Genomic DNA, 13075 nt, shown 5'->3' on the forward strand with positions numbered 1-13075 from the left:
GCTCAACAAACTGAGCCACCCAAGCGCCCTTTATTTATTTACTTTTAAATGTTTATTTTTGAGAAAGAGAGGGGAGGGGCAGAGAGGCAGGGAGAGAGAGAATCCCAAGTAGGGCTCCTTGCCGTCAGTGCATAGCCCCATGCAGGGCTCGAACTCACAACCGTGAGACCATGACCTGAGCCAAAACCAAGAATCAGACACTTAACCGACTGAGCCACTCAGGGGCGCCTCTCAGAAAAAAATTTTAAGCTAAAATTTTATGTTAAGAGCTGAAATGGTATATCAGATCCCTTTTAGTGTCCGCTCTATGTTTCTGATTCTTTTTGGTGACACGGTCCCCTGCTGTCATTAGGACATGTTCACATATCTGGGAGCCGCTAACCACATTACTTTGGCCCAAAGAAGTGAAATGAGGGACCTCTCACCCCTTGCTCTGGTGTCCCACGCTGTGCCTACGAGGCTGGGTGCACCCTGAGCGAGGCGCCCAGTGAGCTACCAGAATTGGGCAGAGTTGCTAATTCGGGACCAGGGAGACAGCTTCCCTGTGTTACTGGAGAAGCCACTGTTAATTCCTGCATCAAGCACACAGGCTAGGGTTAACACAACATGCACCTAACAGGTTGGCGTAAGCAGAATCAGGGCCCCACCTGCAAGAGAAGAAAACTCTGGCAGTAGGATAAGTAAGAGGCTAGGAAAATTGTTTAGAGAAGCAAGACAATAAAGCAAAAGCAAGGACATGGTGTTCCACTGTTCATTCTCATTTACCTTCCATATCCGGAAACTTCCAGAAGTTGGCCTGAGTGAATGAAAGAAAGGAGTTCTTGACCTAACAGTAAGACTAATATCTCATGGGGCAGCTGGGTGGCTCAGTCAGGTAAGTGTCCAACTCTTGATTTCAGTTCAGGTCATCATCTCATGGTTGTGAGATTGAGCCCCACGTCAAACCCCACAATGAAACTCACATCAGGCTCCCCGGTGCTGGGTGCATGGAGCCTGCTTAAGATTCTTTCTCTTCCTCCCCACCTGGTGTGCCCTCTCTCTTTCTCAAACAAACAAACAAACAAACAAACAAAAAGACTAATATCTATAAGTTGCTCACTTTTGTTCCTGGACATATTTGGTTGGGACACCAGAAGGCAGTAGCTTTTTCACTTCACTGTGCCTTAACTTGTATCATCTTGCAAACCAGATAGCTCTTTTTTAAAAAAATGTTTTACAGAGATGGTGCCTGGGTGGCTCAGTAGGTTCAGCGTCTGACTTCGGCTCAGGTCATGATCTTCTGGTTCTTGAGTTTGAGCCCTGCTGTTGTGCTGACAGGTCAGAGCCTGGGGCTTGCTTCACATTCTGTTTCCCTCTCTCTGTCCTTCCCCTGCTCATGCTCTTTCTCTCTCTCTCTCTCTCTCTCTCTTTCTCTCTCTCTCTCAAAATTAAACATTAAAAAAAGCTTTTTTAAATGTTTTACGGAGTTGTTTATATACATCTCATATGCACCTGTGGGTATACAGGGAATGTATAATGATTTCCACTGATCCCAGAAGGAACCAGCTCAAACTGGCCTGTAAACTTGCCTCAGGGATCACACCAGTCCCTGTTCTTCTGGCACTACACAGTGATGAGCTAAAAATACCTGCAGAATCTGCTCATGTCCGGCTCTGTGCCAGAGATATGGCTCTAAGGTGAATGATTAACATCCATTTCCCTTTGACATCAAGAATTCAGTCTGTAACACGTGACATGTGCAGATGCTGAATCATTTCATTTCTGCTTGGCAAATGCAAAACCCCTTGATGAAAAAAACAGTCAAGAGGAAAAAGGCAGGAGGCTATTCACTCGACCACTTGCTCTGGAATCAGGTGGAAGAAAAGGAGGGAAGGGGGCTTGCAGGTAAGATTTAAACAAGGGAAAGAAGGAAGAAGAGAAGCCCAGATAATCATCCCAGAGCACAAACTCCTGTGACCAAAGGCGCAATCAAATATCATGCACCTCAGTACCCAGAAACGAACTCAGGGGTGAACGAGAAAGAATCTCCTCCTGTGGGAGCCTTCCTAGGAATCAAAGGGAAACCAAAGGAGGGTGACTCACACCATTCAACCTATCAACTGCAGATAAGCACGTAATGCGTGGCAGGCTGGTCTTGCTTAGATTCTCTTAGCCTATACTTTCCTGGGTCTGGCTGTGAACCCAACCAACCCTCCAGTATTTCTCCACCACCACATACAAGGGCTCAAATGAAAGGCTGACCATGTCAGCGAACGTTAAAAATTTTCAGCGCCTGGGACTGCAAGCTGGTGCAGCCACTCTGGAAAACAGTATGGAGGCTCCTCAAAAAATTAAAAATAGAACTACCTTATGACCCAGCAATTGCACTACTAGGCATTTATCCACGGGATACAGGTGTGCTGTTTTAAAGGGACACATGTACCCCTGTGTTTATAGCAGCACTATCAACAATAGCCAAAGTATGGGAAGAGTCCACATGTCCATCGATGGATGAATGGATAAAGAAGATGTGGTGTGTGTGTGTGTGTGTGTGTGTGTGTGTGTGTATATATATATATATATATATATGGCGTGTGTATATATATATATATACACATACATACATACAATGGAGTATTACTCGGCAATCAAAAAGAATGAAATCTTGACATTTGCAACAACATGGTTGGAACTAGAGGGTAATATGCTAAGTGAAATTAGAGAAAGACAAAAATCATATGACTTCACTCATATGAGGACTTTCAGAGACAAAACAGATGAACATAAGGGAAGGGAAACAAAAAGAATATAAAAACAGGGAGGGGGACAAAACAGAAGAGACTCATAAATATGGAGAACCAACTGAAGGTTACTGGAGGCATTGTGGGAGGGGGGATGGGCTAAATGGGTAAGGGGCACTAAGGAATTTACTCCTGAAGTCATTGTAGCACTAGACGCTACCTAACTTGGATGTAAATTTAAAAAAATCAAAAATCAAACAAGTTAAAAAAATCCTACTTCTGTTATGGTTTCAAAAGACACTGAAAATCAATATGTACATAGTAATTCAATTTGTAAGATCTGTGAATAGATACAAAACAAAATAAATTTTGGATACTTTGAGGGAAGAAAAAACTTTTTCCCCGGTGCCTTGCCAAAGAATAGGAAAACCACACCTCGCCTCTGCAAATCCCCACCACACGCTGCTGTGCAGTGTTCTCCACTCTTTTATCTAGAACACTCCTGCCTCATATTTCAAGACTCATCCCGAGTATCACCTCCTCCAAAAGGCCCTCCAAGCCTTCATCCTCACCTCAGGTAGTTTAGAGGCCCCTCCTTTGTGCCTTTAAAATATTCTATATGCATTCCCACGATAGAACATATTGCCCTGTTTTAGAACTATTGAATTGCTTCCTCTTCTTGGACTGTGAGCCCCCACTGAGGGCACAGACCTTATGGCTCTGACACTTGGCAAGCTGTCTAGCACATCACAGACCCTCAGTGACACTACAGGTTGAATCAAATGTAAGACCAGAGTGAGGAAACGGAACACTGTCTTCCAGGACGCATTTCCTGGAGACCAGAGCTCTTCTGTCGGGCTTTACACTACAGAAAACCCATTTCTAAGCATCAGTTTCTGCCAAAACCCAGACAAAGAATCCAAGCCTGAAGCTACTTACTTGAGAGCCCAATGCCAGCTTTTCTCCAAGAACCCACATTCTAATGCTAAGGACTCTGTAAACAACGCTTAAGATATAATTACCCTTTTCCTGAGCTGGTGAGGCAACTCCTCCTCGGTAACACAGTCCTCTGGAATCTTTAGCTCGACCAAGAATGTTTTATTTGATGATAATTCAAGTATTTCGTTTTCATCTTCATCGATGTAAATTGCTAAAGAGGGCAGGGATTAAAAAGTAAAAGTAAACACAAGCTTAACATAATAAATTGTCCCACCGGCTGCTGCAGAAAGCCAGGAGCATTCATCAAGGATAAAGCCCAGACACTGTAAGCAAGCACAAGCAGAAGTGCTGTGTCTTCTTGGTAATATCAAAATCTCAAATGGAGGGGACTTGCCTCCATTACGACAAAAATTTTGTTTGTGTGTTTTACAGCAGAAGCGGTCCCAGATTCCATCGAACACAAACGGGGCAAAGCCGGTGGGGGTGAATGGGAAGAAAATGAATTCCTTTGTTAAACTGAACCTGCAGCCTTAGGTATGTACGTGGGTGTCCAGGCAGGTGTTGGAAGGGGGTCTGCGGGGTAAACGGTGGGTGATGGGGGGCGGGGATTGGCAGCAAGGAACTTCAGTGAGTCCCCTCCATTCTGGGTTGTCAAGGACCATGCTGAGAAAGGGACATCACATCACGGACCAGAACAGTGCGGGGACTAGACATGAGCCGGGTCTTGACATCATCCAGGACGACAAAAGGCGGGCACGAAGCCATCACTCTGCAGTCTGTCCCACCCAAGAGAAAGGTCGACGCATTCTGTTTGTAGAAGGGAAGCCAAAGTATACTCAGAGCCCTAGGGCCTTGCATCCTGGCCAAACGTGTGGCTGCCTGCACTCTAATGACAGTGAGCTAATTGATTTTGAAGCAGTTAAAGCCAAAGGAAAAACACACAAAGCCAGGCGCCAGGAGCTAGAAGCTGTCACTCATGGTGCTGCCTCTGCTCCCCGGGCTTCACGTGGGCCTCACCACCGGGCCCACGAAGGAACCACCCCTCTGGCCCTGAGAAAGGCGTGGGTGGTAGAAATGTGTGTCCGTGCTGCCTCAGACCGTCCTCTCAGATCCCAAAGTGCAGACATAACAGAAGTGGCCTCTTTTACTGGACTCTGAAAAGGCCATCAGTGTATGATGGAAGGGCCGGTGAGAAGAAGTAAGAATCCTGATATTTACTCCCTGACGGAGTTAAGGAAACGGGAGGCACGAGGAACGAGGGAATGTGCAGAAAAGAGATCACATGGCCCGAGATGACCAGCTGAGAAAGGCCTGCTCACGCTGGCCCCTCACTGGCCTCTGGGAAACTGGATTTGGGGAGGGTTCCCACCTTTCCCTCTGAAGAGGGGCTCACCGTGCCTCAAACGGTTGGTACAAACAGCGTGGCTTATGCTGGACACCTCCTTTCCTTCTGGGCATCTAAAATTTTGGTAGGTACCAGGCAAAGGCTGCCTATGGGAACAACCCCAATAAAAACCCTGGGCACTGGAGCCTCTAATGAGCTTCCCGGGTAGACAACATTTCACGTGCGTTGTTACAGCTCATTGCTAGAGCATGTAAGTGTGTCTGTCCTGAGGTTTGTGCCTAGTTTCCTCTGGATTTTGCTTTATACCATTTTGCCATGATAAGTCGTAATCATCTCTATGACTGTATGCTGAGTCCCATGAGTTCTCCCGGCAAATCATTGGATCTAGGCGTCATCTTGAGGGTCCCCAACACAAGGAATTATCTCTGCACCCTTGTTTGTTGTAAGTCATTACATTCATTTGTCTGACAATAAAGTTATGCCTTCATCGCTGCAAACTTGCCAAGTACAGGAAATTGTAGCAAAACAAGAAAAAAATTACAAATAACTCCTTAATCAACAACTCTTCCCCCCCATATTTTATTTAAAAAACATTTTTTTAATGTTTATTTATTTGTGAGCGAGAAAGAGAGACAGCGTGAGAAGAGGAGGGGCAGAGAGAGAGGAAGACACAGAATCCGAAGCAGGTTCCAGGCTCTGAGCTGTCAGCACAGAGCCTGACATGGGGCACGAACCCAAGAGCTTTGAGATCATGACCTGAGCCGAAGTCAGAAGCTCAACCAACTGAGAGCCACCCAGGCACCTTCCCCCCCGTATTTTATATTACATATTTTAAGTCTCCATGAGAAGACTATTGCTTATTTGTCTTGATTCTGTTGTTAGTTGTTGTTGTTGTTGTTAATGTAACAAAAGCTGTTTTCCCTGGTGTCTGGAATTCCTGCCAAAGACTATTCTAACGGCTGCATAATGTTCATAATTGGCTCACCATTTCCTTACATCAGATTTTTAGCATTTTCACTTTCTGCTGTAATAATGCTGTGATGGGTATCTTTGATCTCCACAACCACCAGGTTACATTTCCATAGCAGATATCACTGCCCTGGAAGGGACCAGGGAAAACCAGAAAATGAATTCAGGATTCACACAACTGCTGAATTCAAAGACTCTTAAGAAGACATACCAAAAGAGCTCTCTAATCGCAGCTCCAATGACATACACTTATATGATCCAAATAATGAATCTGTATCAACACCTGGCTAAAATAGTTGTGTCTGTCAAAATAACAATACTAACAATGGACTTATCCAGTCAGGAGAGTTTTTATGCCACTAATGAGACTTCATCTGGACAGAGAAAAAGTGTTTAAAAAAAAAAAATCACAAAATAAGGACACCTGGGTGGCTCCGTCCATTAAGCGTCCAACTCTCAGTTTCAGCTCAGGTCGGTTTGGTGAGTTCGAGAACCACATCAGGCTGTGCACTTGACGGTGCGGAGCCTGATTGGGATTTTCTCTTTCTCCCTTTCTCTCTGCCCCTCCCCTACTCACACTGTCTCTGTCTCTCTCAAAATAAATAAATAAACTTCAAACAAAGTCACAAAACATACAAAGAATGCTGGAGATACACAAAACAGCTCTTTGTCTGGAATATAAGAAATGAGGCTTCAGAGGGAGGCCCTAAACGCCAGATGTCTTCAGGAGATGATGGAGGTTGTTAAACGTCTCCCAGGAAGAAGTGGAGGAAAATCTGATGATGGATGGGAAGAAAGGGAACTGGGAGGGCTGAGGCAGACAGGCCGCTAGACACAAGATTGGGAGAGACTGATTTTGACTGCAGGCAGTGGAACTCAGAAGGAAGGAGGGAGGGAAGGAGAAAGCCTGAGATGGAGGAGACGGAGCAGGCTTTCATGGTAGCCAGACTTAGTTTGAACCTTGGTGTTGGCCAATATTTATTAGTCATGAGACCCGAGTCAGTCACGTAAATCTCTGAAGCTGTTTTCTCAGCAGAAATATCAACTGCTCCACTGTGGGAAATGGGAAAGATGGGAATCAACACATACAAAGGACCCACCGCAGCAGCCTGCAGGAAGTGGACAGTCACTGATAAAGGCACTTGCCAGTGCATTATCAAGGCACTGCCAAGGAATGACTGGATGAGACTGGATAAGATTTGACTACTCCCTTTGGGGCGCCTGGGTGGCTCAGTCGGTTAAGCGGCCGACTTTGGCTCAGGTCATGATCTCGCGGTCCGTGAGTTCGAGCCGCGCGTCGGGCTCTGTGCTGACAGCTCGGAGCCCGGAGCCTGCTTCGGATTCTATGTCTCCCTCTCTCTGACCCTCCCCTGTTCGTGCTCTGTCTCTCCCTGTCTCAAAAATAAATAAAACATTAAAAAAAAAATTAAAAAAAAAAAAAAGATTTGACTACTCCCTGGACACAGCAGAGACGAAGAGATCAAAAAACAGTTCCAAGATGTCAAGCCTGGACAACAGGAAGAATAGCTACTGTACTACCCATTACCTACAGACACTCAGCTGCACACTTGCAGCTTTAATTCTCATGTAATTCTCAAATCGACCCTATGAGTGAAATATTAATGTTTTCATTTTATTTATTTTTTTTAAGTTTTTATTTCTTTTGAGAGAGAGAGAGAGAGAGACAAAGCATGCACGCAAATGGGGAAGGCGCAGAGAGAATCCCAAGTAGACTTCGCCCTGTCAACCCCAGAGCCTGATGTGAGGTTCAATCCCACGAACTGTGAGATCATTGACCTGAGTTGAAAATCAAGAGTTGGACACTTAACTGACTGAGCCACCCAGGCGCCCCTAATGTTTTCATTTTAAAATGAAGACACTGGGGGCACCTGGGTGGTTCAGTCGGTTGAGCATCTGCCTTCGGCTCAGGTCTTGATCTCACAGCCCGTGAGTTCAAGCCCCGCGTCGGGCTCTGTGCTGACAGCTCAGGGCCTGGGGCCTGCCTCGGATTCTGTGTCTCCCTCTCTCTCTGCCCCTCCCCCGCTCATGCTCTGTCTCTCAAAAATGAGTAAGTATTAAAAAAATTTTTTAAAGGAAGACATTGAAGCTTAGAGAAAATCCATAATTTGTTCAGGTCAGGTTGAGCTAGTAAGCAGTAGTATCAGGATCCGCTTATAGACTCAGATTCAGAAATCATTTAGATCTTACAAATGTGGAAACTGAGGCTAAGGAGGTTGAAGAATTTGCCTGAAGTTGCACAAATGGATGGTAGCAGAGCTGGAATAAACAGGGTCTCATGAAACCATAGAGGGCGCTAACGGGGGAAGGGAACACAAACGAATAGTAGTTTCGTATAATGATGGAGACAATCAGGCAGAGATCTTTCCAGCCAAGAGTATGACTCAAATTCAGGAAAAGAGTGTGGATGCAGATCTAGGAGTCAGCTCCAAGAGGGGTGGCTGCAGCCTTGGGAGTAAATGAGTTCCTCAAGGGAAAGGATGCAGAGTGTGAAAAGTAAGAAGGTTGAAGACAAGCCTCCAGTACCACATGTGGAGGCCAAAGGCAGAAACAGCAGGAGACACGAGGCCCAGGAGTTCTGTAGACCCACAAGAGCACAACGCACTCAAATAGGCTACAAATAGGGCAGAGATGAGGGAAAGGCCACTGGGCTTCATGATCAAGCAATTACGGGTAACCTTGGGAAGAACGACCTGGAACCAATGGGTTAGGAGCAATCAGGAGGCAAGATCCAAATGCAGACCCCTATTTCTAGAAGTCTGCCAGTGAAAAAAGAGAAAGAGAAAAAAAAAGCCTAAAATGAAGAAGCAAGATTCTGAGGGAAGAAAATTTTGAAAGACAGACAATGCCAACACATTTGAAGAGGCTCAGGTTGAGAAAACCCTGAAGATGCTTAGCCAGACATGGAGCTATCTAGAGATCCATGGGTTAGGAGAAGCTGGAGAGGATCCCATGGAGAGCATAAGTGAAGCAGTTGGTGTTGGGAAGGTGGAGAAACATATGAGATTTGAGGGAAAGAGAAAGAGGTGAAAACACAAAGAAACTTCAAGGGACTGGGCCTACAGATTTGCTACTAAGTTCCTGCCCCCAAAGGCCTTGCTGGTTTATAACTTGCCAATGCTGTCTGTCTAGGATTTTCCCATGAGTCAGCCTGCACCGGGGAGCACTGCCCCGTGCAACCTGTCTGCCGACACATTGCGACAGCGTAAAATGTGGCTCTTATACCCAACTCAAAGGCAAAACAATTCATTCAACAAAACATTCAACACACGCCACTTCTGCTGAAGTCTCTGCTTACATCTTTGACAATTACCTAGATATAGGAGAGAAGAAGAGATCAAAAACAGTTTCAAGACATCAAGCCTGGACAACAGGAAGAATGGCTACTATATACTAAGCATCATGTACAGACACTCGGCTATGCCTCGGTAGATGTAATTCTCATGTAATTCTCAAACCAACCTTATGAGTTAAATACTAATGTTTTCATTAAAAAAATTTTTTTTAATGTTTATTTATTTTTGAGAGAGAGAGAGAGAGAGAGAGAGAGCCAACAGGAGAGGGGACAGAAAGGGAAGAGACACAGAATCCGAAGCAGGCTCCAGGCTCTGAGCCGTCTCACAGAGCCTGACGCAGGGCTTGAACTCAAGAACTGTGAGGTCATGAGCCAAAGTCAGACACTTAACTGACTGAGCCACCCAGGCACCCCAAATGTTTTCATTTTAAGATGAAGACATCGAAGCTTGGAGAAAATGCATAATTTGTTCAGGTCAGGTTGAGCTAGTATCTTAGAACCACAGCATTCCTACTCACAGAAAAGCCTGTATGTAAAGAGAACAAAGAAGTCAGGCAGAAATCCGTGATGCTGGAGGATATCACATAAGGGTCCCCACAGTGTTAAATCTGATCACCTTTAAAGTATATTTCCAAGTGTCCACCTACCTGAACAAAGAAGTCAGGCAGAAATCCGTGATGCTGGAGGATATCACATAAGGGTCCCCACAGTGTTAAATCTGATCACCTTTAAAGTATATTTCCAAGTGTCCACCTACCTGTCACAGTTTGGCTTTTATAACATTTAAAATACTTTGCCCAACCCAGAGTGTCATTCGTAGGGTGTTCCTCAGGTCTCTCCCCTCCCTGGCTGGGGCAAATCAAAGAGACCCCTGGAGGGTGTTTATCCTCCAAATTATCCAGAAAGAAGATGACTTTGAGCTGGGGCAGGGGGGGGGGGGAGACTCCCCCCCCCCCTTTACCATTTATATCAAGGAACTTACAATTCTTTAGAGAGAAGAAAAGAATCCATCATTATCTCTTCCCTCAAGAGCTAAGACAAAACCAAGCCTCCAGACACAACACAATTCCCTGGGCTCTGCTCCCAAAGGTGGCCACTTAAAAAGATTTCACTGTTTACCATAAGCCTGGCAGAGTGCTAGCCTCTCCTGCACAGTGTGTGGGCAGCCCCGGCTCAGTGCTATAAGCAGAGCTATGACCCTGAATTTGCCACCAGTTCAATGGCAGGGCAAAGGCAAAGTGGCTGGGCAGCCCACCCGAGGGGCAGGCAGTAAAGGGTGCACAACCTGCAGAAAATTAACAATAACAAAACAGACCATAGTTGATGGTCATTCTTAACAACGTTAGCGACAAGGTACACCTCCACAGTGGACACCTCTCCGTGGGTACCCCACTGTGCCCTCCTCAGGTAGTCACCCCTTCCATCGTGGGACCTGCTTCGTGTCCACTTCTGTGTCCCCTCCGGCTCCACAGTCATTAACACCTCTGCCTCTGAGCCTCAGTCTGTGTACTACGGAGCCCTGAGACAGGACACTGAGGAGCTGGAGAAAGGGAAGAAGGAGGCAAAAAAATGGCAAAAGCAGCTCAGGAGCAACCTCGCTTTTTTTTTTTTTTTTTTTTTTCCAAAAAAGCTTTTAATGTGTATTTATTTATTTTGAGAGAGACAGAGAGCAGGGGAAGGGGCAGAGAGAGAGGGAGAGAGAATCCCCAAGCAGGCTCAGTGCTGTCAGCAACAGAGCCCCACACGAGGCTCGATCTCGAGAACCATGAGATCATGAACCACGAGATTGTGACTGGAGCTGAAACCAAGAGTCTGATGCTCATTCAACTGAGCCACCCAGGGGCCCCTGAGGAACCTCACTTCTTAATGAAGCCAGACAGCCATATGTGCAGCCCTTGACTCTGCTAACACTGTGCTTTTCCAGGCGGCAGTATTTTCCACACAGAGCCCAGAAGTTCTATGAATTTGATTCCCTTGCTGGGGCTTGGCAATTAGGCAATGACCAATTCTTAATACTGTCATCCCAGAAGTACCTACAGAGCTCGCTCTGGGTGAGGCCGGGGCCGTCATGGAGGGAGCCCTGTCCCTGCCCCTTTTCCCTATTGCAAACTCCCACCGCCACCTATCATGACTCTCCCCAAAGGCCCAAACCCCTGAGGGCTGAGGTGCCAAGTAAAGTAAAAGTAGGGCTCTGATTTAAAAAATGTGAAAGTTTGCAAATCTCTCTACAGCATTAACATTTTTAAAGACGATTTTACAACCACACTGAAAATGAAGCTTGCACTACACAGAGTATAGAGCTCCTCCCTGAATATTATCCTATGAACTCACGTGTCCCCTGAGAAACTGTGGAGGGAAATGCAACCCCTGCCTCTGCAGATCGCTGTTTGTGAGTTGAAGAGGTTGGATGATTTTTGAGAATGGAAGACAGCTCTTGGGTCTTGTGCTTTAGAATCCTGAATATTAAACCAAGTGGACCTGAAGCATCATCCTTTGTTAGAGGCCCCAGATGCCAAGAGACAAATCGGCCAACATTCAGGATAGCACCACTTAATTGTGATGGGACAAGGCTGCATGGCTCAACCTCAGTTTCAACATCCACATGTGGGAGTTGATGGGAAGAGGGCATATGAAGGCCCACCCCAAAATGCTGTCCTCAGCATGATGGAAGGGGTGTAGCACCTACCTCAAAACCAGCCCATGGCCTCCAAGGATCACCCATCCCACCTCAACTGTGCCGTAAGTAACTAAGCAAACATGGTGCCTGCCTGAGAAACATGCTGGAGGTTGGCATATATCTTTCAGCTTTCCTATTCCTTCAGGGACTTTAAACCCTTGAGACAGGAGAGGAGGAGGTCGGGAGGAGGAACATGAGGTGAAGGGCAAGTGGAGTTCCTGAAGAAAATCCCAGGATGCCTTCTGGAGAGACTCAGGGGATCCTCAGTCTTGCTCTCACCCAAGACTGGGTTTACTAAGAAGAACCCAACTCAACCCAAATCCTTGTGGAGACCAGATCACCCTCAAGAGTATCCCAACTCCAAAAATCTCCCCAAAAACAAGAGTCCAGGACCAGATGGCTTTCCAGGGGAATTCTACCAAACATTTAAGGAAGAGTTAACACTTATTCTCTTCAAACTGTTCCAAAAAATAGAAATGGAAGGAAAACTTCCACATTCTTTCTTTGAGGCCAGTATTCCCTTGATTCCAAAACCAGACAGAGACCCCACTAAAAAGGAGAACTATAGACCAATTTCCCCAACTTACATGGATGCAAAAATCCTCAACAAGATATTAGCCAACCGGATCCAACAATACATTAAAAAAATTATTCACCACGACCAAGTGGGATTTATACCTGGGATGCAGGGCTGGTTCAATATCCACAAAACAATTAACATGACTCATCACATCCATAAAAGAAAGGACAAGAACCATATGATCCTCTCAACAGATGCAGAGTAAGCATTTGACAAAATACAGCATCCTTTCTTGATAAAAGCCCTCAAGAAAGTAGGGATAGAAGGAGCATACCTCGACATCATAAAAACCATATATGAATGACCCAACACTAATATCATCCTCAATGGGGAAAAACTGAGAGCTTCCCCCCTAAGGTCAGGAACAAGACAGGGATGTCCACTCTCGCCACTGTTATTCAACATAGTATTGGAAGTCTTAGCCTCAGCAATCAGGCAACACAAAGAAATAAAAGGCATCCAAATCAGCCAGGAGGAGGTCAAACTTTCACCCTTTGCAGATGACATGATACTCTATGTGGAAAACCTAAAA

The 13075-nt window shown here is 45.7% G+C and overlaps 1 protein-coding gene across 4 annotated transcripts in view; it reads right to left on the reverse strand.

The window, feature by feature from the left end:
- Nucleotides 1–13075, reverse strand: part of C5H3orf52 (chromosome 5 C3orf52 homolog) — a 33391-nt gene that overhangs the window by 11819 nt on the left and 8497 nt on the right. For all 4 annotated transcript variants that reach the window (XM_058731441.1, XM_058731440.1, XM_058731439.1 and 1 more), the window contains exon 3: nt 3743–3870. In XM_058731441.1, the coding sequence (XP_058587424.1) occupies nt 3743–3870 (128 nt within the window). The remainder of the gene's footprint in view (nt 1–3742; nt 3871–13075) is intronic.

This window comes from Neofelis nebulosa, chromosome 5 (genome assembly GCF_028018385.1).
Source record: "Neofelis nebulosa isolate mNeoNeb1 chromosome 5, mNeoNeb1.pri, whole genome shotgun sequence".
Classification (NCBI taxonomy): Eukaryota; Metazoa; Chordata; class Mammalia; order Carnivora; family Felidae; genus Neofelis; species Neofelis nebulosa.